The 24,960-nt window shown below is 41.8% G+C and overlaps 3 protein-coding genes across 4 annotated transcripts; 1 reads left to right on the top strand and 2 right to left on the bottom strand.

The window, feature by feature from the left end:
* The first annotated feature begins 2,542 nt into the window (after positions 1–2,542).
* si:dkey-283b15.2 (neuronal pentraxin-1) lies at positions 2,543–5,349 on the top strand. Its single transcript, XM_068758079.1, is given in 6 exon segments — positions 2,543–3,205; positions 3,735–3,930; positions 3,933–4,160; positions 4,438–4,691; positions 4,835–5,014; positions 5,140–5,349. Coding segments are annotated over 6 exon segments (1,731 nt in total).
* Positions 5,350–10,295: 4,946 nt separating this feature from the next.
* cyth2 (cytohesin 2) lies at positions 10,296–24,088 on the bottom strand. Of its 2 annotated transcripts, none has more exons than XM_068760488.1 (12): positions 23,606–24,088; positions 13,529–13,679; positions 13,131–13,197; positions 12,933–13,051; positions 12,767–12,847; positions 12,575–12,687; positions 12,292–12,440; positions 12,088–12,199; positions 11,347–11,423; positions 11,015–11,086; positions 10,589–10,743; positions 10,296–10,383 (listed from the first exon to the last, which is right to left on the bottom strand). In XM_068760488.1, exons 1-12 carry the CDS (start codon positions 23,625–23,627, stop codon positions 10,296–10,298), a joined length of 1,206 nt encoding a protein of 401 aa, XP_068616589.1. In that variant the 5' UTR covers positions 23,628–24,088. The 2 variants fall into 2 exon arrangements, with proteins under 2 accessions (XP_068616589.1, XP_068616588.1); XM_068760487.1 differs by lacking the exon at positions 23,606–24,088 and adding an exon at positions 14,919–15,084.
* On the bottom strand, positions 16,181–22,458 carry sphk2 (sphingosine kinase 2). Its single transcript, XM_068760485.1, has 7 exons — positions 21,854–22,458; positions 20,665–20,814; positions 20,492–20,586; positions 20,261–20,376; positions 19,969–20,172; positions 18,336–19,893; positions 16,181–17,864 (listed from the first exon to the last, which is right to left on the bottom strand). Exons 1-7 carry the CDS (start codon positions 22,308–22,310, stop codon positions 17,802–17,804), a joined length of 2,643 nt encoding a protein of 880 aa, XP_068616586.1. The 5' UTR covers positions 22,311–22,458; the 3' UTR covers positions 16,181–17,801.
* Positions 24,089–24,960: the final 872 nt, after the last annotated feature.

The raw sequence follows: 24,960 nt of genomic DNA, 5'->3' as shown, positions 1-24,960 counted from the left end.
ATAATGACAGAGGGATAGAAGGCATTGAGCTCTCCTCTGCAGTAAATCTCTCAATCTGATCAGTGTGTGAGGAACAGCTTCGCCGAGTGGGTTCACAGACGCACCAAGGTAAGGATGTTTGAACCGGAACACAGAGGTAGCTGAAACTTTAAACAGTTCAGGATCAACAGTGTCGAATATATCAGTCACGTCTGACTGAATTGCATTGGTGGGATAATGGAATTATTTTGAGTCTGTTCAAACCAGCACTGATGGAAAATACAGATTAATACATTGATTTGTGTGATTTTCTAGGAAAACTGTGATGCTTAAAATCCATCTGAGGGCCGACTTTAACTGTTTGTTGATTTATCCGTAAAAAGAATTCATCCCCTCAAAGAATGCTTCGATATTAGCTAGTGCCTTTTGCTAATCTTTTTATTTTCCTATTGTGAGTGTTGGAGCATTTTTCAAGAGCTTTACTTTAAAACTACTTCAGCAGGTAGTTCCTACACATCAACCATATGGAGCGGTGCTTTTGTTGTTGTTTTTGTTGTTGCTATGTTGCATCTCATAGTTATTCTTAAGAAGTATGAGGTAATTGTAAATTGTCCTTTGTCTCCTTGACAAATTATACATGTACATTAGAAATGATTGCAAATCTGATCTTTTTAGGGTTTGTCTTCACTTCTTTTATTGTTCATTCAAAGGAATATGAATCAATCCGGTGTGGGTTTATAAAATTGAAAGAATGGATTTAATTTTTTTGCAAATGTACTACGGTGGAAATAGATAGAATCACAAATAAATGAATACAAAAAGTGTAAACATTAAATAAGCCAAAATGTTACTCAAGATAAACAGTATGACAACAAATGCAAAGTTAGATAAAAATAAATAAACGAGATTGAAATGTTATTTTCCCAATAATGAATGCTTAATCTTCTGTATAAGTATTGTTGGTGTATAGACGCAAAAAAAATAAAGAAATAGATAAAATACACTTAATGTTAATAAAGCAGTGATGAAAAGAGAATATAAATGGCCTGTTTGTTGTTCTTGGCTGTGAGAATTGCCGCTTGACAGAAAACAGGACGTTGGCATTGTAATGCAGAATGATTCTTTGAGACAGAATTGTGTTTGTGTTAAACTGCATGCTTTATTCTGCTAGCATCGGCTGTTTTTAAAATCAGGGGTCTAAAGTGCACTTAATTTGTTACTAATCACGCGACTTAAATGTCCACTTCCGCCAGATGGTTCAGGGACGGAGCACGACCACAGCATCACCGTGGATTACCACAAACACAGAGAGGCATACAGGCCGGCTGAGGTAGCACGACAAGCGCTTGTAATTAGGATAATTGAGTGATCTGGGCTGGTAATGGGCTTAAGGATGAGTTGTGGAGATTGTGTGTGTGTGTGTGTGTGTCATGCTTCTGTACCTCCACCATCTGTCCCCACACTAAGCCTCGTAAGCCACAGCAGGAGCTGGAGACACGGGAACATACGACCACTAGTCCAGTGGTCGCTTGCTTTACCGGGGAAGATAAAGTAACTACAGATGAATTTCATTTTAAGTGAATCGTTAAATCCAAATCATTATTCTTGTTTGCAACTCAACAAAAAAAATGTTGTGTCAGATTTTGAAGAGATTGAAGAGTAGAATTTAGTGGATATAGTTGTTTGACTTTATTTCATTATTGATCAAAATATAGTGAATCATGTATGAACTGAACGCAAACACACACGTTGCGGAGGCCGGCCGCTGAGAGCAACAGGTGGCAATAGGCTAGAGGTTTAGCTGTGTTTGCCATTTCAAAATGCCGACCCTGCATAATGAAGGTCACGTTGAGCTCCGAGAGGTCAGCAAGCCTTTATGTTATAGACACAGGGAATATAATATGATGCCATGTTTCGGGATCGTACCGGAATTCTGGATATGCAGCATATTTCAGTACATGTTAAGAAATGTCTGTTAGGCTCCTTTGGGTAAAATCAGGTCAGCGTAACCAAGGTAACTCACACTGCAGGTAACAATTAAAGTCTGGTTGGCTGGCCCGGGTCAGTGGATCCGGGCCAGCTGACCCGGGCCTCTGATCCCTGTCCGGTTTCTTTGACGTCTGCGCCATCTAAGGTTGCTGGTCAGGCAGCTTGCAGCTAATTGAGGCCATAAGACGTCACGCTGAGGCGTTGACCTACAGTCGCCTCCCGCTGAGAACTGAGGACCTTTATCGACCGAGACTAGAGCTCTCGCTTCTCTGTGTCCTTATCACTCGAATAGAGCTGAATCAACACTGAATATCCATCCACCCTGTAATATCTGGTGTTTCTGTGTTGCAGGTTTATTCCATCCTTCACGGAGGACAAGAGAAAGAAAACAAGGCTGCATCCAGAAAAAAAAAAAAATCTTGCCTGCCACAGATCCTGAAGACAAACCTGTGATTTCTGTTTATTACTAACCGATGTGCTGATTCTTTGTGGATGGAGATCTTTGTTTTCATCACTTCGTTTTGAAGTGAAGCTGAGCTGCTTCAACGTGAAAGCTGAACTGTGGACGGGGGTCATGACAAACTCTCCGCATCGACACTTTCTTCTCGCTCCTTTTGTATATTCTCTACTTTCAACCCTCTTGTACCCTGCATCAGCCATCTCAGGGTCTGGCTATGACTACGGAGCCAAATCACGCTTTGTTTGCACCCCCATTCCTGTGGATGCAGATCCTGCCTGCTCCTCCGCACCTGCAGCAGGGCCCAGCGGACCTCCTGCACCTCCTGCTGGTTGGTGGGGGGCGAGCGAAGAAGCCAAAGCCACCATCCTCCACCTGAGGGAGAGCCTTGTTCAGCAGAAGGAGACCATCCTGGACCAGAGGGAGACCATTAGAGAGCTGACCGCCAAGCTCACCCTGTGCGAGGGCCTCGGCCGTGGGGCAGCACACCACGACCGGCACCATGGCACGGCCTCGCACCCCCATCACACAGGGAGGACTAGTCACCGCCCTCACACCGACGGCTGGCACCATAGCAACCATCAGGGTCACCGTGAAAACAACAAGCTCATACCGGACTCACCTCACTACCTTTCTGCTGTGGGACAGCATTCTGATGGAGATCATGGCGGCAACAACCAGGGGAAGGATAAACATGTGACACCGGCAGAAATCACATCGACTCCGGAGCAGATGGAGAGGTTGCTGCATGCACTGAAGGAGAGGCTGGACAACCTACAGGTGGGTAGTACTTTGACAAAGATGACTCCATCTTAATCTATGGCCACCATAGAGCAGCGGCCAGGTTAGAAAATGACATCGCTGATGTAAGATCCTCTGTTGGCGTGTTCTTCAGAGCTTCCCTGCTGTCACACATCCCTGGATCTTGAGCAGAGACCCAGTGGATGCTGTTGTGTGTCCGTGTGTAAGAGGGTCGGGGAGGTCTGACATCAGCTGTAATTATTGTGATCTCCCCTGACATGTCGGTAAGCAAGGCATTGGGACAAACCCCGGATTACCGGAGAGGAATAAGAGCAGTGGCAGATACAGGAAGACAAATAGACTAGCAAACACACCTGATGATTGATTTGGATTATTTACGAATATCAGAAGTCTACGGTTTTACCTGTGGGTTGCAGGTGACAGATGAATCTCACGGCTCCTTGAGATCGTGTCTGTGGCAAAGTAGCACCTCCGACCTCTATCTGGATTTAGAGAAAACGATTGTTAAAAACTTTACACCTGTTTGTTTTTCCACTTCCATCACCAGAAGAGGAATACATCCATCACCTACTCCACCTCTCTGAGGGAGTTGCTTCAAAGGAAGATCAGCGCTCTGGAGCAACAGCTGCACCATCGCACCACAGCCATCAGCAGGCCGGACCATCACGACGATGACAGCGGCCACAGGGATGACGGAGAACATCACCATGCTGACAACGGTCACCTAGACGACCACAAGGATGCCACGGCGACAGCCACGAAGATGGCCACCACGACACAGACGGAAGCCACGATAACCACGATGACCATCATGACAACCACCACGATAGTGACGATGATGAAGATGATCACCATAGTAATGAAGCAGATCATCACAGTTACCTTCAACACACAGGATACAGACTGCCTGGGCCACATGCTGATTTCCAATCCCATAAACTGGACTCAATCCTAAACCAGCTGAGCCTCGCAGGTAAAATTAAATAATAAAAAATCAGTGCAGGGCAGGCATATAATGACATGCATTTAAATTTAGCCAAATTTATTTTCAGTAATTTCAGTGGGTTATGCTGCAACTGCATGAAATAAACACGCAGTATGAGACATTATTGTTGCACACGTGCGCAACAATAAACCAGAAACAAATAATTATGAGATGCACTTAAACATTCAAATGCAACCATCCACAATACAATCACATGATGACTGGACATCACAAAAAAAACGAATCACAACTTCTCCCAAAACAGGTTCCAGCAGGAAGAAATCCATGAGCGGGGATGCCTTCCAAATCAGTTTCCCCATCAGGTCCAACTACATGTACGGGCGGGTGAAGAGGACCCTGATGCATGAGATCTTTGCTCTGACTTTGTGTCTTTGGATCAAGGCGGGAATGGGGCCCGGCCTCGGAACACCTTTTTCTTACTCAGCACCTGGACAGGCCAATGAACTGGTGCTCATCGAGTGGGGGGACAGCCCCATGGAGCTGCTGATCAATGATAAGGTGAGGGATAGATAGATAGATAGATAGAACTTTATAAATTATTTAGGAAGACTCCCTCGGGTACATTTTGAACTAATCAGAGGCGGATCTCCAGTAAAATATGCCAGGATGTATTGACATTATTGTCTATACTCCACCCCCAGGCTGCGCCTCTCCCTCTGTCTCTGAGTGATGGGAAGTGGCATCATGTTTGTGTGACTTGGACGACACGGGATGGACACTGGGAGGCCTACCAGGATGGCGTGCAGAGGGGTTCTGGGATCAATCTTTCACCCTGGCACCCAATCAAACCTGGAGGAGTCTTTATCCTGGGGCAAGAGCAGGTAAAGACAAAGACCTTTGCTCTCTGTTGGTGGATGTTGCTGATGGAAGCAAACATAACAGTCGGCACGTTGATGGAAAGGAGATACCTGTCATCATGGACGGCTTGTCGCTCTGTCTTCCTCAGGACACTCTGGGAGGTCGTTTTGATGCCACGCAGTCATTCGTGGGTGAGATGTCCGACCTGCATATGTGGTCGCATGTCCTGACGGCCAGTGACATCTACAGCCTGGCGTCCTGCGGCAGCCACCTCAGAGGAGACGTCATCGCTTGGTCCAACATGGCGGTGGAGCTTCGTGGTGGCGTCTCCAAATACCCCTTTGACCCCTGTCACTGATGATCACTCAGTGACCTCCGAATTCAATCAATGCCTTTCTTTAAACTTAATCTGACTATTTTTTCAAAGACGAAAAATAACAGTAAGTCTTAGCGGTGTTGGGATTTGACTCTAGTGTTTTATTTTAAACAGAAAAATATTGTATGTGACATATTGTCACATTGTTTATAAGGTGTTATCCTGTGTAATGGGCTTTGTTGTGAAGTCAGCAGCAGAATGCTGTTAGTTTCATCGTCACTTAGAAGTTGTTTTTAATCTAGATAGTATTTTCTGTCCACTGAAGATACAGCTAATTTACCAAAGAAAAAGTAGAACTGATTTGTGCTCTGCTCAGTTTCAATAATTTGTGTGTCACTGATAGATTAATGTTTCGTTCTCAAGTATTTGTCAGCCTCTGCTGGTTTTCTAAGCACAGTTCCAATTATAGTGTGTGTGAAACATAAATAAAATGGATCGCCTCTTTTTGACCCATACACAACTGAAAAAGCCATACAAAGAGAAAATATATTCCTATACAAATATTATCATTGAATGTACAAAACATTTTATGTTACTGGATTGACTCAAAAACTCTCTAAAAACAGCAAAATCTATGTTTTCACCAATTTGTTGTGATGAGTAACTGGTGAACAAACGAGTACACCTCTAGCACAGCGTCGTGCCTTTGTTAAACTGAGGCTGTACAATCACAGCATCTTGACCCGATAACCCAGCAGTGACGCTGTAAGCGAAACATTTACTCAACGTGTTTTTAAGGGCGGTTTTCTCCACAATGAACTTACAGTATATCTGACTTATCACTTCCTCTTCAGTATGCTAGACCTATCTTTGTGAAATTGTGTGTTTTGTGCAATCAGCTTTTTTTAGTTTCTGAAATGATCTGGCCTTTCATTGTACAATTTGTACTGTACATAAAATCCTGAATTTAGTGCGAGATAGAACCTCGTCCTTCCTGAATGCGAGTTGTGTTTCTCTTTCCTTAAATGTTATGACCGTATAAATAAAGGTTTTCAAGATAATATACTTGGATTCACTTTTACTTTTCACGGTTGGTGTTTGAATATACCAAGAACAATTTAGAACCTTTTGATGACTGGATTACCACCTGGATCCAGGAATTTTTGAAATGATTCATTATCATTGGGAGATAGGGGTATTTTCAGCATATGTAACTTCATATTAAATGGTCAGGGTGCTTGGGGGAAAATAATTATAAGGCAAATTTCCAACAGAATCAACAAGATATCAAAGGTTTATCCAGATCCTGGCTAAATTTCAGATTATTTAATCCATAACAAGAAAAAGTAGGGAACCTTTTAAATTGTCATCACTGCAAGGGAATACATTCATGTATAAACATACAACAGATGCCAAAATATACTCAAGACACTATGGAATCAGTAATATGCCAATGGATTTGTTGTATATTCAAAAACTATGGAACTAGATCCAGAAGAAAACAACCTTTTCCCAAAAAAAGGGATGTTTGTGAATAACTACTGAACTAATAATGTTAATGTCAATCCAATTGCTAATCATTTCATGATCAAGGAATGTAACAATGTAGATAAAATAAATACGGGATCATTATTTTTGGTGTGAATCAATGTATGGGGGAACTGAGCTGCTTGGCAGGGGTCTGCACTCCGAGTGCTTTTCTAGTTGTGGTTATGTAACTCGAAGCATGAAAATGTATGGATTGTAAAGCCCCTTGAGGCAAACTAATATTGGACTAAATAAATTGTTTACTTGATAGCTAAAATACAAGAAAGACACAAAATCACACACAACTCATCTCCGCTCACCTTTTATTGTTACACAGTAGTTGCTGGCACCAGTGTCTTGTGATTTTCATTTTGCTACATTTACAGATGATCAATTCATCTTCACCTCACAGTAAATAAAAATAAATAAATACAAAATGAATCAGAAAGGAGCGAAGGCCCAGATTCAGTGTGATCCTTTCACTTTACTCATTCATTGTTTTATTGTAATGGAAACACTTCCAAATGGATTTTGGCAACTTTGCACTTTAAGAATAACTAGAAAGTGAAGGCCTTGGTCAGCCCATGTATCGCCTGCAAGGCCTTTGTTGTGTTGACAGATTGAGAAAGTAAAAGGTGATCCTAAATGTGTATTTGATGGGTAAATGCATTAACACATTCAGATCTCACAGGTAAAAGACCCCATCCAGGTGTATAAGGTGAAGAAAAAGGCTTAATACAGTTCACACTAGTCAGAAACATTGCTGCTATAGCTGCACTGACCAGTGGAGTGTTATACAGTAATTATACACAGTTCATAGTTCATCCTTCAGCATATTGCAGTGTACTGCATGTAGATCAAGAGTACAGAGCTACACAGTATTGAAGTATTGTCAGTCAAAGTAACAGCATTTTGTTCAAAATGCTAAAATTGATAAAGTGCAGTAGACAGCTATTTATTTTTTACTACCATCTCAAAAGTCCAATTCAATCAACTATTGACAAGTTTATGAATTGGATGTCAAGGAAGTCAATCGCTGGAGACAACTCTGAATATATGACTATACATAATGAATAAAAGCTTTATTAGTGTTCCTTGTTTTGACACTGTGCTATGAAAAGGTTCAATTCAGCTAGAGAATGTTTCTCACACTTCAAGCGGAAAATGAGCAGCCAATGAATCAATAAATGGATGAAAGTTTAACAGAGTCAGAATAATTACCGTACTTCTTGTGCTTTCACAGAGTCTGTTCTCCTCCAAAAACCAGGCGGGTGCTCCAGAGAAAAAAAACAGATTACTAAACGTCTCTTCAGAAATGTCTAACTCAAGAAACTAGAACTAAGACTTCTATGTTCAATGCAATGTTTTTTCCAACAGGGAACACTAACTTCTCACATCAGTGCACTAGCATTACCAGCGATGCCTCAGTTCATCAACATGCAGTCCTACAGGAGCCCGTACAAAAATCTGATTTCAACAAAAAAAATAAAGAATAAATTAAATATTTTCTATGCGTATTGTAATCAAATATGCTAACATCTATTTACAAAAGTATACATTGGAATGAGCTGCCTTTGTGATTTCTTCCAACTACAGCGGACAGATGAGGATCTTAGTTACATTTCTGACAGTAAAAACTTGCGAGAGAGATGTCGTCGTCCATCTCGTAGCGTTCAGCGAGAGCGAAATGATTTTGCGGCATGCGAGCACATGACACGAAACATGGCGGCTGCTCATTGGAGTGTTCCAAAGGTTTCACCAAGCATCTAGCCTGGAACTAGACCTCTCTGCTGTTGCTCGAACATGCTGCAGAACATAGATTGACTCAATCAGCTATCTGGAAGGAGAGCGCTGCTTGTATTTGTCTCTAAACGGCTTTTACTTGCAGAGTGGAGCAGCCATTTAGCCACGACACACAACCACATTTGAACATCAACTTGGTGATATAAAATTAGCATAAATGTGAACACCGACATCCCCCCCCCCCCCACACACACACACATGACAGTTAGCGCATCTAGGTGTGAACAGTCGCGTGCATCAAAGCCATTACAAGCACCATACTGAGCAATGGGCACATCTCACGGAGTTGAAATCACTTGCTGAAATGCTTTCTAGACAAAAACTGATCCCTCCCATCTACTCTCACGAATGCTGCCTGAAAACATGTGTTTTAATAGTGAGTTCATATTTTGTGTGGGATAAATGAATTTCATATTTAAGCAGGATTACTAAATATTTAAGACTTCACAAAAAACGAAACTGCTTGCTACCCTGAAGACCAGGTTCATCCAACGCACAATGTCAAAAGACATAATTCATTTCCAGATATTCTTTTTAAATTTGGTTATAGATAAAAATCCAAATTAACGTTCAGCCAGCTTTAAACATGATCTGACCATTTTAAAGTGTTTTTGTTTGTTTACAAGCATGAAGAAGGAAGTTGGAAGAATAATGGAAGATTCAGGAAAATTAAGATGCAAACGCATGTGACCACAACAATCACAGCGTTTTCAAATCCTCCATTTTCCCAGCATTTTAGGATGACAGGCCAAAACAAAAGGTGTTTTTTTGAAAAACTATTTAACGCCGCTGGTATATTAGGTTTATTGGGGTCATTTATCAGCTGTTTGCAAGAACCAAATCAAACAAGAACAGTTTAAATAGTAATTAAATGTTACTGACTACTGCAGTCACCAGATGTTTAACCCCATAATAACAAGCACGTTTCTGAGGAATCTTAACTCATTCCTCGCTGGCAAAAAAAGAATGATGGTCCCCCCCCCCCCCCCCCCCATCACTTCACAGATGCAGAAATCTTATGGCTAATTTACATGGTTGAATTTTGTTGTAGTTTTCTGTCACCAGTGGCTTGTATGTTGGAGTTTGGACATGCAACCTTAACAGAAGGGTCTCCACTACTAAATCAGCCGAACTGTGTTTTAACAATTGAATTTATACATTTTAGCTCTTATAAGGGATACCATACAGGAGGTTGAATAAATAGAAGACTGCAATAATCAATAAAACAAGCATTTAACTATAAAAAAAGTTGTTAGTTATTGCAAACAGCTGATGTACAGTATGTTTTACCAATAAACCTCGTATACAATGGGGCTTGATTGCTTCCAAATGTATCAAAATTAGAGTGCATATGGTTTAAGACACATTTCAGGGGAATGTGGTGAGAAGATGGGACACACACGTTGCTGTAGCGTTGTCAGGCTGTATATTACAGCAGCAGTGTAAAAACCAAAAGAAGAGGCGGCCACAGCGTGTGTGAATGTGGCTTTTAAGAGTCTGGAAAACGGGATAGCAAGAAATCAGATGAGGGTGCAGTTGAAGAAAAGGAGATGGGTAACAAAACCTATGAAAAGGTAGTAAGAAGCAGGGATGAAAATAAGATCCGGTGTTAGGAAACACGGGAAGGACAAAGACAGGGAGGGAATGGAGGGAATAATTTATGGTTGTTCCTCCTTCTTCTTTAGAGATATACGTTTCTTCCTGGCAGCAAGCATTTCGTAGAAGGGGTCAACACTGACAGCAGATCTGTACAAGTGACAAATAGACACTATTGAGTCTAGACATGCAATAATAATAAAAAAAAAAGAACATGAAACATGCAGACAGCAGTTAGAAGTTAAATCAGGACCTCAAACATGACGCTACCCAGTGCTGGGCCACAATATCTCCACTGGTTTACCACTACCTTCATTTTTCTGTGACATTACCGTCCTTTTTTCCATGTACATACTTGATGCTGTGGATCCATTCATCCTTCTCCTCAGGTGTGGGGGCAGAGATACGGTACACCATGTGGTTCCCCTCCACTACTCTCCCATCAGCCTCTGTTTTACATGCCTTAATTAGCTGACCACGGTTGTTTGGGATATATAACTCAAAGCAGTTCTGAGGAGAAAGGCAGAGAACATTAGAGGAACAATCATGTTACTGCAGCTGTGGAGGGGAAATGGACCACCACTTATCAGAAGTACAGCGCTTCGGAACTCGACAGTTCTACAAACAAGATGTGCTCAAAGGAGGCCTTATTAAGGGCTGCCTGCTGCTGCTCTTCTCCCGAGTCTCATATGAGGAATAAAGTATCCCTCATGTGGACTAAACGGTACATATTGTAAATAACAAACCATGCTGATACATGCCAGCAACAATTTAAACTTACAGGTTTTCGTGGGTCTTCAACTTCACGGATACTAAGGTTTTCCAATGGAATGATTCCTCGTGGCTCCTTATCCTGTTAGAATAAATATTATTAAAGACAATTAAGGCAGAAAGGTTTCTATATTTATGTGCTTTATAAACCCAAGTAGGATTTTTTGTTTTCAGTAAGGAATAGAACTTCATTCCACCTCCGATCTATTTCTGCTAATTGTTGAAATGGAGATACCGGATGCTTTTATCTCAGAGAAGCCATTAGAAATACAGCAACAACTCCCTTTTAGGAAATTCTACTTTAGCTAAATATAGAATTGACACTGTCAAATTAGCACTTACTGTAGTATATTCAAAGTAATAAAGGCAGTTATCTGTGAGAATAAACCATCGGCGCTTCCAGGTTTTAACTCGTCCTCCTGAAACAAAACAGCAAAATCTTAAAGAGTGAGAGGAAAGGGGAAAAAAAATCTTTCTTTGGGTTCAAAGGTGAAGATGATACTACTATACAATCGCCATATTCTTACAGCCAACTGAATAGTAATTATTCTAAATAGAACTTTATAACTTCAAGACTCTGTGAGTACATACCTCCTGAGAAAACAAGCAGCAGCAGCAGCAGAGGGTAGAAACCACAGGGAAGAAGCATAGACAAAAGCAACCCAAAGATTTAGAGGAAGAAAGGGGACAAATAAAGAACAAGAGATGGTTGGGGAGGAGAAGGAGAGAGATGTTATTAGTGTCACAGGAATCACAGCCCCCGCCATGCAAAAGAACACAATGGGATTCCTGCTGCCACGACGCGAGGAAGTGAATCTCGTCTATGGCAACGTCTGCAATGCCACAACAATGCGAGCCAACAAGTCAAGTGAAAACAGAGCCAGCGAACCTCAGCGACAGGACGGCAGGCTCATCACAGCGCAAAGCTTAAAGAGTAGAGCAGCACACTGCACCCATCACTGGGAAACGTTTGACTCCTGACTAATATAGAGGAAATATCTGGATGTAGCTGTGTAAGATCAGGATTAAAGTCTACAGGCAGGGTAAAAATAAAGCAAGAAGGCACCAGTGGTAACATCTCACCAAGTTTAAGAAGCCAGCCCTCTCTGTCAGGGTTGAAGAACGTGTGCGTCAGGTCGTTACCGTCGTCCTCGGGGATCTTGAACGGCTCATTTTTAATACTTTCATACAGATTCTGGAAAAGCACATCAGACAAATTCTCTATTTGCAATGTGCATCTCAAAAGTCACTTAAGCTGCATCCACAGAAAAGCAGAAGGCATCATACTCTGAGCAGCTCCTCAGGGAGGTCTCCCCCCTCGTTGATGCCTCGGTTCATAGAGATGAAACGGTCCACACCAGGCTTATCCCTCACGTTTGGGTTATGGAGGCTTGTGTTCAGCATAATTATAGCAAATGACAGCACGTAACACGTGTCTGCAAACAGAAGACATGAAGGTTAATGTAGAAGCACTGATTCTCGTTCTTTATATATTTTTTCCTCTTAGAATCAGAAATAAACGATACATTTTAGATCCAATAACACAGATAACAGATGAGCATTTGTTCACCAGTGCTCTGGAAGACGCCAGGGTTGCAGTGGCAATATCTTTGCGCAAAAGCCTCCATCATCCTGTCAATCTTCTGGGCTTCACCAGGTAAACGGAAACTCCAAAGGAATTGTCTGTAATGAAAACAAGTCAATATTCAAGTCAGCTCAGGGAGGTTAAATTCTGCAAATAAAGGCGAAAAAGATAGTTTACCTGAGGGCTTGGACGAGGTTGAGATCTGTAAACTCATGGAGGTCAACGAAGGCCTGAAGAACTTTGATGTTAAAGTCATCCCTGGAGCAAAGGAACAGAGAGGACACGATTACACAAGGCTGATACAGAAGGAGTAAATGATCAGACACATTCTATGATCGGGCACCTTTCTCCGAGATAATCTCCTATAGCAGTCTTGTTGAGGCCCTCTCCTTTGTAGAGGAACTGAGCAATGTCCTCTGAAGTGTGTCTGAGCAGCTCATTCTCCACTAGAAACACGATGCCCTTCAAAGAGCAAAGGCGTTACCACACAAATGAGAAATAAGGAAGATAATGTTGACACACAAACATTCATTCATTTTACCTTTTTAGGGTCCATGTTGAATTTTTTCCTTCCCACTGCAACATGCCTACTTTTCTGTAGTGTTTTGCTTGAGGGACCACAAAATATAAGAACATTACTTTTTCATATTATTGTTAACATGCTATGAATTTTACTGACAAACCCTAAACAAAAAAAAGATCAAATATAAAATAAAACTAGATGCTTAAAAGTATAGCAACTCTATTAGAACTCGAATTCTAAAACAGACACTTCATCAAAGAATCCAAATCTATCAATGAAAACACTTTTGTCAACTCTACTGAAACCAAACACAGCAAACAACGATAAAGTTGGCAAAAAAGTAATAATGTAATCCAATTACATTCACATTCTCTGTGAAAGATTTAAGAATATCTTGTTTACAGATTATACTTTACCTGCCCTCTGTGCTCGTCTCCAGTCCCTCCACCTCGAAAATTGCCTCTCTTAACTCCTCTCGAAGCCTCTGGATCTCCTGCATCAGAATGCCCTTCCTCCTGCGGATGTCCTCCAACTCTGAGCGCTCCTCCGGGCTCAGGTCTACTGGGACTGGAAGGCAAAAAGGGTAGAACAACTTTTCTGCTGTTGCTGGATATATAATAAGTAACTGTGCCTAATTTACCTACCGGTAAGTCCAAATTTCCAATAATGCAAATCCCATTGATATACAACTACTTGTTATTTGGTTAAGATCAATCATATTTATATATATATACTTAAGAACAGGAGAAGGAAGAGAGTTAGCAATAGAAGTAATTGATGTTGAAAATGAATATTAAATATATAATGTAAAGGCAATACCATAGTGGAACAATTTCGATCTTTAACCGTTCCTGTTTTTGATGTACGCAATTGTGATGGCACGTCGAAAGTAGAGCATTCATTTTATACTACAATGTGATCAACAAGAATCACAAAAACATATTTTATAAGAAAAGGTGTAATAAGATGAGCAATAAAAGTGAATAATTTTTGTTCCGACGTGTCTGTCTAGGACTAGATCAACTGGACTAGTTAAAGTTTGATTGAAAACGTTTCACCTCTCATCCAAGACGCTTCTTCAGTTCTGAAAGACTGATCGAAGATCCAGATGCTTATAGTGATTTTTCTTTTGCATCGCAACTAAGAATGACTGAAAACAAGTTTACTGTCATATTTAGATGAATGGTACCTTCGCAACAAAACCTTAATTAACTTGATATGCAGTAATTTCAATGCAAGAATACAACATAGTGATATTAGATGACATTTATTCTGACCTTGGAATAAGAAAGACGTTAAACACCTTATTTCTGTGGCATAAAATCAGTCACAGAAAATGAAACCATTACAGTTTGAGGGATGGAGGAATGGAATTAAACGAGCAGCACCTTACGACGCCAATGTTTTTACTCTGCAAAGCAAACACGCCCCGTCCGGGTTACGTTTTTATCCCTAACACGGAAGCCAGGGATAGCTACTAAAACAATTTAATTTGTATAAGCCCTTGTGGAGGCTGGTTGGGGTACTTAATATGTATGCGCGTAGACTAGCATAAACGTTAGCTCAAAGAAATAAATAATGTTTTTAGTTTGCTCCAGGTTAAGCGAAAATATATTTGAAGCGTGTTTAAACAGTGTTCACGCACAATTTTCGTAAAAGACGCTAAATGGTGAATGATGATTTTAAATTGGCTATTCACTGTATATCAGTGTGCCACACCTGACCAAATAAACCGAGCCCCTAGCTAGAACTAGCCAGCTAGCTAGCGATAGCCCATGTAAACAGCTAATTAGTGAGTCCACTTACTGTAGTCCAAGTCCTCCATTTTAGGCGCTTTACTTTTAGGCATAAATATTTCAGAGTCGACTGTCATTCAATATAAAAAAAAATGGACAAATGCATGAATACAACCTTAAAACGAAAGGTAAAAATAAACAGTCCCTGGTGTGAAAATATTGGGCCAGAGACAAAGAAGGTGGCGACACCGGAAACAGCGTCGGCCATTTATTCCGGACAATCGTTTTTCAAAATAAGGTCTATTAATAAATTACTAAATACATTAGAAAAATCTGAAAAAAGAAATACATTAAAGGGATGACAACAATGGTTTAAGAATATCTATTAAAGCAAAATAGTTACTTCGTAAAACCTTGTTCAGAAGTGCAAAATAAGAAAGAAAAATAATAAACTAGTTCAGTTTTGAGATTTACTCTCAGATCTTCATTTTGCAAATTACCTCAGCGTTACACCTTCTTAAAATCTGTGATACCTGGCATTCTGGAAGCAGATACGTTTAAAAAAATAAATAATAATATTTGGGGGAAAAAATCCTCAAGTGGTGTATTATTATTGTGTAGCTACTATGCCATGACAATAAAGGCTTTCTATTATTAGACAATTAAATGCTCTCTGAATCACTCTGGTGGTCACAGTGGCTCTTAGCAGCTGCTTAATTCTGACGTCTGTTTAGTATTTTAAAATCTATTGATTAAATATTCACAAGCAATTGCACAAACGTTTCTCAATCTATTTGGAAACAGACCAATATACTCAAGAGATATAAAAGCGCATAACTAATTTATGAGCTATTTTTTCCTGTTATGAAACTGGATGTACATCTACAGTACAGTATGTCAGTCAAATATCAGAGCAACACTTTTGTTTTTGCTGAATATTTTTGTGCCACGAGCAACGCATTAATAACTATCAACCATACATGAAAAATATACATTTTCACAACTTTATTAATGCTTATAATTTATTTGCAGGCAATCTACAGACATAGATCACATTGGTCTATTTCACCACGGAGTAAGCTCTGGTCATAGGTGACAAAATGTTAAGTAAGGTGACCTGTCATAACTATTCTCTTAAACATTAAGAATAAACATAGCAGCAAAAAAAAAAAAAAATCAAAGTGTGTAGACTCTTCTATTTGGTGATGTTACAAGCATAGTCTCAAAATATTGTATTCACATTCCATAGCTGTGTAAGCACAGTGTAATTGTGGTAGATTATCTGCACTGTATGCTCAAATGGTGAACAGAAATAAAAGAAAAATAACAGCCTGGTGAGCAAAGAGTTTTACTCTATTTTCTGCAATCAGGTCTGAACAGTTTATGATCAACAACCAGAATTTAATTTGTGATCCAAGACATGTTAACAATGGCCAAGGCAGTTAGCACAAGATCTCGATCATTTAATGATTTATCGTCTGTCCAGTCTGAGTTTATTGGTAGGATTTGTCATACATTTTGTATTTGGAAAAACACATCCAAGTGTGTGTAGGAGTCCAAAGTTACAGAGGAGCATGCCATCGGTTCGAAGAATCAGAGTGATCATGCTTTACATTTTAAATACAACCCATGACATTCTTCAAGATTGTCTCCCGCAAACGCACAATTTGTCTACAAATCTCATTCCATCGTCATATCTGGCTTTTGAGCTGCATGATTTCAGTGTTCAATCCTTTTTTGTCTCTGCAGCAGATTCTTAAAGTGCCTTGATGATTTTGGGATCACTGTCAGCCCTACCTTTCAGAAAGTTATGCTTAAACTAAGACATTTATTTCATATCAGCTCGGGAATATAATCAATTAATTAATGTCTACAATTCTATGTTAGTTCTACTTGCAGTTATTATGAAATCTAGTGTTATCATTTGACGTACTGCTCCCACTCCTTCGTTGCGTAGAAGCGGTGCACTACTTACTGAGAAAGAAATATGACCTCTCAGTTCCAGAGATGATTACTCAGACATGTCTAAAACCATTGAAAAAGAAACTTGCTTTTTTCAGTCATTTTTATGTTCATTATGATGAAACTTATGACATCATTTGACATTGTGCATCCACTGACCAAGGAAAAAAAGGAAATCACGTTCTGGGCACCGTTCAACGGTTCCATATCCCGTATCTGTTGAACTACACTCACTTGCATTAACAAAACGACCACCGAAGGTACCGTCTATCCACCTTCTCCTCAGTGATACTTTAAATAATGGGTAGTAGTGTGCACTAGGTAGGTCGATTGACCACAAATGTTGTGTTGTAGTACGTGTGTGTGCAGTGGACGGTTTGTTGATATGTGGATGGAGGTTACAAATGTTGGTAAGAAAGGGCAACAGCTGTACTGACCAATGTCCGGTAAGGCAGTCCTATCAGGGACGGAAAGTATTGCGCTAAAATTTGGACGGTGAAGATATTGTAGGAACAATTCTTTTGGAGTCTTGGCCCCAAGAATCCCAATGTTGTATGTTTTTATGGCATTTCATGTTTAAAATCATTTTTTTCTGATTTATATCATTCTTTTCATCTCACTGAAAGGCAACAATCAGCTTTTCTGCATGCATACTACCATGTATACATCCAACACATGCACTATCTGCATCCATGAACATTGATCTTCCCTCTTGTTATCCCAGGCAGTGCATCTTGAATGCTTCACTTGGTATGCATGCCGTAATCCAACAGCTGTGCAATAAGGTGCATTTTTCATCCAATTCTCTATTAATCCCTGCAGCCATGTTCCAATGATGCGTGGCTTGGCGCGCATATCCCTTTCTTTAAACCCCAGAAAGGAGTTTCTGCAAACCAGGCTATTTTAAGTCCCTTGTAAGAGTATAACTGCAAACAGATTATATCATTCAGTCGAGTGCTGTATCAAGTCAGTCGGATCAACCAATCCCTGATTAGAATCTGGTAATCCTGACGCCAGAATCTCCAACGATGAGACGAGCCATGGAAGGATGAACCTGCCACATAGAGAAGGAAAAAATATAACCAATGGCAAGTCATGCAGGAATAATACTTAAAGCTGCAGATGCTTAACGTACGTGTGCTAAAAATACAATTCACCTAGTTGGGGAAGAATCTCATTTTCAATAATGTGAATGTCAAGCAATCAATCGCACCTACATTATATAACGTCTTCCCTCTCGGGCACAAATTAGATCAGACCTGATTGCATAATATTAAAATGACGATCATTATTATTGGTAATACGGTAAGATGACCTGGCAATTCACCAGGCTTCAATTAAAGTAGGCAACACAGATTGATTATGGTGGAACAAAGTTCATACATTAACATCTTACATTGCATATTACAGTTACATACAGGTGTGCTTTATTTATGGGCAGATCTATCTCTGACACCTGAAACAATCCTACTGCAGCACTTTGTGTTGAGTATAGTCAGAATCAAATACATTTCCTCTTTCTGACCTGTGCTTGAAGGGGCCCGTAAGGCACCAGCTCTCCATCCACAGTGAGAGTTCCCCGTGTAGACAGAGGCTGCAGCCGGAAAGCCCTGCAGCTTACATGGCTCACGTACGGCGAGCTGACAGCGTGGTGGGTTCCTCTTTCCATGGCAAAGAACAGTCTCAGCAGAGTAGCTCTTGAAATCCCAGCCCGTACGAAGGTCAGGTGGATCAGTCCGTCGTCAAACTTGGCCTGGGGTGCGGCATGAAGGTCAGCCCCGAGGTGGGTCTGATAAAGGGCCAGGACCAGGACAAAGTCCCCTTCGATAGTGACCCAGTCTCTGGTGGGAAGGGGTTGGTCGAGGGGGGGCAGCAAATCATCCTTCGGGATATTTAAAGGCAGTGGGTAAAGGCGGCCCTTCTGGGGTCCTGCTGGCTCAGCAATGTCAAAGTTAAAAGACGAGGACTGCGTGCGAAGAGAGGGTGAAGGCGAGGTGGAATTTGGAGTGTTGGGACGGGGGACGAGGAAAGACGAGGAGTGTGGGGAAGCACACGATGGAGACGACGGGGGTGTGGGAGAGAGAGACAGGGAGAGGGAGGGGAGTTTAGGAGGGAGGGAGTTTGAGTGAGAGTGCTGAAGGAGAGAGAGCGGCCTTGGCCGGGAAGCGTTCTGGTTTTGGTCCAAGGTCTTGGCTTTGTAAGAAAAAGGAGAGTGGCGAAAAGGAGAGGAGATGGTGAGTGACCGTTCACGGGCGACGTCTAGCTGGTAGGGTTCTTTCTGGAAGTAGGCTCCATTCAGATCCATGTCCTCTACGCCATACGAGCTGCCAGAGTCCGGGTCAGCCTCCTGACTGAGGGGCTGGTTGAAGAGAGTCTTAATTATCTGGCTTGAAGGGGCAGAGTTTTTCCTTTGCGCTCGCCTGCCTTCTTGAAGCCCGTCTTGGCGAGTGAAATCACCCTCGGGCTCTTCATCGCCATCTCCCGGCACTCTTGCATGGGGCGCTCTCTCCACCTCAATGGAACCCCCACTGGCATCACCCTTCACCCTTTCCTCATCCTCTTCCTCCGTCTCACTTGAGTCGTGTTCCACTCTTCCTTCATCTTCCCTTTCGTCCTTGATTCCTGCCAGTCTTTCTCCCCGCCCCGTACTGCACCCGTCCCTTTCATTTGATTCTGAACTTGTCCCAGACCTCTCCTCTTCCGCTTCCATCTCCCTCTCTCTGTCCTCTGCCAGGCTGCTTGCCCTCACCACGCCAGCTCCTCCTCCCCTGGCCCTCTCCCTTCTTCTCTCCCTTTCTCTTTGCCTTTCTTCCTTTTCTCTCTCTCCTTCGCCTTTACGCAAGCTCCTCTGTTCACTTATGCCCATGTCGGAGCAGGTGCGATGGATGGGCGTTCGGCAGAACCCCTCCAGGCCTTCCGTGATACTGCGGGAGAGGGGTCTTCTTGGAGGAGGAGGGGTGGCATCTGGTGATGAAGTGAAAATCGATGGAGGCAGGTAGGACAGGCGACCCTTGTAGGATCGAAGAGAAGCGATGCGCACCAAGGTTCCTAGAGTGAAGCGAGCTGATCCCAGGCCACGATACCTGGAATGAGGACGTGTTTCAAGCAAAGCTGTCTTTTTTGCGAAATGACAGCTTATATATATTTCTTACACCCACCTCTCACTCTCAATGTCGACATCAGACACAAAGCCCCACGCAACAGAGAGGAAAGAAAACAGTCTTCTGGGAGCTGCAGCGTGGTTGTTGTTGGTTGGAGGAGGGCTTGTTGTCACAGAAACCACATCCATGGGTCGGACGCCGCCTCGGCAGAGCAAGAAGCAGCAGTTCAACAGCAGGGGCTCCCGAAGGCACATGTCATACCTAATGGGAGAAAATCCAAACATCCTGTCAGTGAAAATAGTAAACGGACACAAATCTCACTCGTACAGCTATAAAGGAGATGCGTTACCCAGCGCTGTGGTTGACGGATCCAGCCAGAGCATTCCCAGATCCACAGGGCAGAATGCCGACAGGTGTTTTTATTGCTTGTTCCCAATCGGCACGCTCCATCAGCCCATTAATTACCTGCAGAACATTCAAAAAGCATACTGTTAGACACAGATTAAGTTGTTTATGTACCATAAAAACACAAATATTCAGACAACTCTCCCCCCAAATTCAATTGTTCCTAGCTTCCAACCTCATGCAGCAGGCCGTCTCCAGAGACAATTATAATGCCGTCCCACTCTGTGAGTGATATCTCTCTGATCAGCTCTCGAGCGTGGTTCTGCCGTTCTGAGATGGATGGAAGAAAATTCATATTTGACTCAAATTTAGCACCTATTTCATATGCGTTTACACTGAGTGTGTTACCTGTTTGTATGAGGTTGTAGCTGATATTGGCCTCTCTGATCATTGGCAGGATGTGTGTTTGACACCATTGCATTGCCTGGCCTCTCCCGCTGAAGGGATTAACCAATAACAGTAGTCGCCTGGGACGAGGTAGCAGACTTCTTGAAAATTCTGTACAGAAAAGATAGGAAGAAGATGATAAAACAAATGCATAAGTAAGATAAAGGTCGCAGGTTGTGTTCTGAGGGGGGGGGGGGGTAGCAATCATGAACGAGCTGTCATTACAGTCTTGCACAATCCTGGACTTTGAGCACATTCAATGATTTCAGCTTCTTCTTTCATTTCACCTCAAAAGGATCTGCTTCACACTGCAGAGCCATATCGGCTGTTAGTTAAATTTAGAAGCCAGCCAATGGACACATTTAGCATTCAGTGTGTACGACTAAAACAAATCAAGATGGCAAAAACAAAACAGCTCGATAGGAATGCTGATTCATTCATTTCTTGAGGTGTGGTGCAGACCCAAGATTTATAAGACATTTTTCTTCTCTATCTTTGCTTCAACACAGGTGGAAAGCTTTTTAAGAAACTAAAAGCGCCTAAAAATGCAGGGAAGGAGATCAAATGAAGACACTCTTAGATCATCCTGGATTATGCATAAAAGAAAAAAGCCACAACAAAGCAAGATCTGGAAATCCAGAGATAGCAGCAAAACTGCAACAAACGAACTGCAAATGAGGTGGAAACAAGATAAATGAATCGCCTTGGAATAAACGTGATAAGCTAACAAAGCATGTGACGTGAACTAACACACACACACACACACACACAGTGGAGACATGGTCTCTGCATGATTATTGAGGCTTGATGCACACCATGTGTGCGGGATAGATAAAAGGAAAAAACAAAGACACAAATAATTGGATAAATATAGACAACCTATATATTAGTAATGAAAAATAAATACAACCTACTCCCGAAATAAAAACATCATCCTGTGCAGTCCATTTCACTGCGCTGAATATGACTACCGGTAGCATTTATAAAGGTTGCATCAATCAAGGCAACGTGAAGCAACAATGTGCGGTCTCATTTAGTGAACAATAGGAATCCAGGTCATTCAAACAGAACAAACAGGAAGACAGAATGTAAACCACAGCTAACCGCACGGCACTTCCAACAAAGCCTTCCACTAAAAGCCACAGCTCACCTGTGTCAGCAGTGACAGCCACATCTCTGAGTAGACACTGCACAGCTGCAGACCATCTCTCAGCTTGAGGCCTGCTTTCTGCCAAGTAGGCCCTCACCTGCCTTCGCCGGGACACCCCTTTCCGTCGTTTTCCTGGCGGGTACCAGTAGAGCACGAGCAGAGGAGGAGCAGGGGCACGAGGGCAGCTGCACCCAACGAGCTCTGATAGAGGCAAGAGGAGACGGGCTTCCTTCCCCGGCCGTGGGGAAAGACGCTGGATGTGTACATGGGTGTGGGTGAGGGTCAAGGCATAGTTGGAGGCTGGAGACAGGGTGGGGGAGGCAGCCGGGGAGAGTCCGCCTGGACCACCAGGGCTGTTTGGGCAGCTGTTATTGTTGCTGTTGGATCCCCAGCTGCCGAACTGGCCATGAAGGAGGGCTTCTGATGTGGACGGCGAAGACGGCTCCGGGGATCGCATCTTTTCTGCTGAAGAGGACACGGTTCTTCAGCCTCAAAAATGTTTCTTTTAAAAGCAAAAAGCTTGGAGAGTGTGGTAGCAGATTCCACTCCAGCAAGATCTTCAGTTAAAACTACGGTGTGTATTGATGCAAGTGTGAAAACTCCTCAAAATCATCGTCTTCAGTGCTTGAATTCAAGAAATAAATCACAAAAAAACACACCAACAAAACAGCCAGAGTCTTTTAGTTTCCATTTGTTCTCACTTCAAGTGAAAAGAATAGTTCCGTTTTTAGTATTTCTACAGGGGAGATAAGAACTATTAAAGAACAGTCTCTGTGCCGCAGATAGAGAGCTCCAATCAGTTTGATCTCTACAGCCGTCAGTTTCTACAGTTTACTGCCAGTGGATAAGAAATACGTCAACGTGATCAAAGATAGCAGGACACAAACATGTTTCAGTGTCTGCAATATTGGTCAATTTGTTCTTCACATATATTGTATAAGTAAAAATAAATATTTAGCCAAGCAGCTAATCCATATTAATGATAAATCATTAAATAATTAGACAAAATACCTTTGTTGCTTTGAAATTAAACTTCGTATGAATTAGGCTTTAAAAAAAACCCATCTTATTTAGACTTCAATGCTACAAAATGTAAATTAATGCACAATAATTCGGTAGAGCATACTGTAAGTTTAAGCCAAAATGTAATGAATGCCACAAATGTAAAAGTGCATGCTTTTACAAGATCATTGATACTTGTATTGCTATATTTAATCTCATTAACATATGAGAGGCAGACATAGTGACAAGGCCAAACAGTAGTGTGATACATTAACCTTTCAGCATTCATTACTGGATTTCTAAAGAGAGCAAAATAAAAATATAAAACATTTAAAACAAAAAACAAAAGACAAACAAGGAGACAGTTCCAGGAGGGTCCTTTGTTTATGTCATAATGTTCATGAGTCAAGCCTCACGTTCCTTCCCAAAAATCCCTGTTCCTGTGACAAAGAAAGACAAATGTCAAGTAAAAAAATAGAGAGGGGGGGGAGAAAAATAAAGTCACAGGAGTTTGGGAAGATCGACCCAATCTAATTATCCCCATTGTAAGAAGAGGACATTAAATAAAGACGTAAACACACTAAATCCATCTGAAAAATTGTGTCTCTAGTCCACAAATAAACAGACGTTGCAAAGGTAAACTTTTCTGTGTCATATTCTTACAAGTCCAATGAAATGAGAACATAGAAGAACAATTGTGATAAGAGGAAGAGATTGTGAAGCAATAGAAGATCTATCACTTCAATAGACGATATGACTCACAGTCACTCATTCTCAACCGCGCTGCTGAGACACCACATTATTTTAGATGAAAGGTTGCACGAGAATGACCCAAATCCAGTTGGTACATTCATGATTAAGGCTTTTTTTTTGTGCGTCTCAGACTTCTGGAAGTCTACATGACTTTCCCCAATTGAATGTAAGAGGATTTTGCCAATTACAGACTAAAACTTGAGCTTTTTTAGGTTTTGCAATATGTAGAACCAATAACCTAAACATCAAGAAGTTTTGGGTGTTTATCAAATCCATTTTTAGCACTCCTTTCAAATGGATTCTTACTTTAGATTGCGGTCTAAAACATCTCTCCCCGTGGAAGTAGATCATTAACACATCATATGACACCGGGTACCAGTCAGGGAAGGCACGTAATCAGACTGCCGTGGTAATTCAGCATAATAAGAGACTACAGCTATAGTGCAGAACGTGTCACGTTTTATTACTGGCAGGGAGACTTTGTGCGAGCTGCGGCGCAGACAGAGAATCTGTCTGATGTCCCGTCTTGATAAAACATGCAAAAGACTGATGCCCATTGTTGCACCTCACGTCCTTGAAATCCTGGGCGGTAGGGAGGAGGAGGGGGAAGGCACCCAAAAATAATGTCAAAGGGCTAATTTGGTCTCCCACACACAAAGAGGCTGCTGTTGAGCGGGGTTTGGGGGGGGGGGGGATTTCAGACACTTTTCAGTTGGTGGAATGTCGTAATCTGAGTTTAAGTAGCGAACACTTTTAATAAGAAAAACCACCGAAGAAGAACACCTGATGCGTAAACTCAACCTGCTAGCTGACTCAACCGTTAGCTAGCAGGTTGACAGGCTGTTAGCACAGGCGGCTACTCCGATGCAGTTAAAAACAGTCGCGCGCCGAAGAACTAGTTATTTAATAACTTAATACGGCTTTCAAATTCACAAGAACCCCCCCCCCCCGTTGAGAATTTGTCAAACGTATTCTGACGTCCAATGACAAGATATTAGCAAATTAAATATAATATTAAATGCAGTAGCCACCGTACATTCCTGCCAAACTAGCGCAACACAGCGTCGTCGGTTAGCAGTGGCTAACAGCTCGCTTAGAAACATGCAGCCCCAAGTTAGAGCGAACTTTCTACAGAATAACGCATCTTGAAATCTATCAGGCATCATCGGTTTGTACGTCCACGTGTGATCTTACATTCCATAAACAGCGGTTAACGAAGTTAGCATTAATAGAAGGCAGCGTTAGCCAACGATTTTTGATTCCCCATCAAGCATCACGAAATCGGATAAATTTTAAAAATGTCCCATCCGGCGCAGATCAAAAAGGAATAATTTAGAATCAAAGACCGACAT

This window comes from Brachionichthys hirsutus, chromosome 3, assembly GCF_040956055.1.
Source record: "Brachionichthys hirsutus isolate HB-005 chromosome 3, CSIRO-AGI_Bhir_v1, whole genome shotgun sequence".
Taxonomy (NCBI): domain Eukaryota; kingdom Metazoa; phylum Chordata; class Actinopteri; order Lophiiformes; family Brachionichthyidae; genus Brachionichthys; species Brachionichthys hirsutus.
Note: the sequence above shows the minus strand (reverse complement) of the source record. Positions and strands in the feature narration are given on the sequence as shown.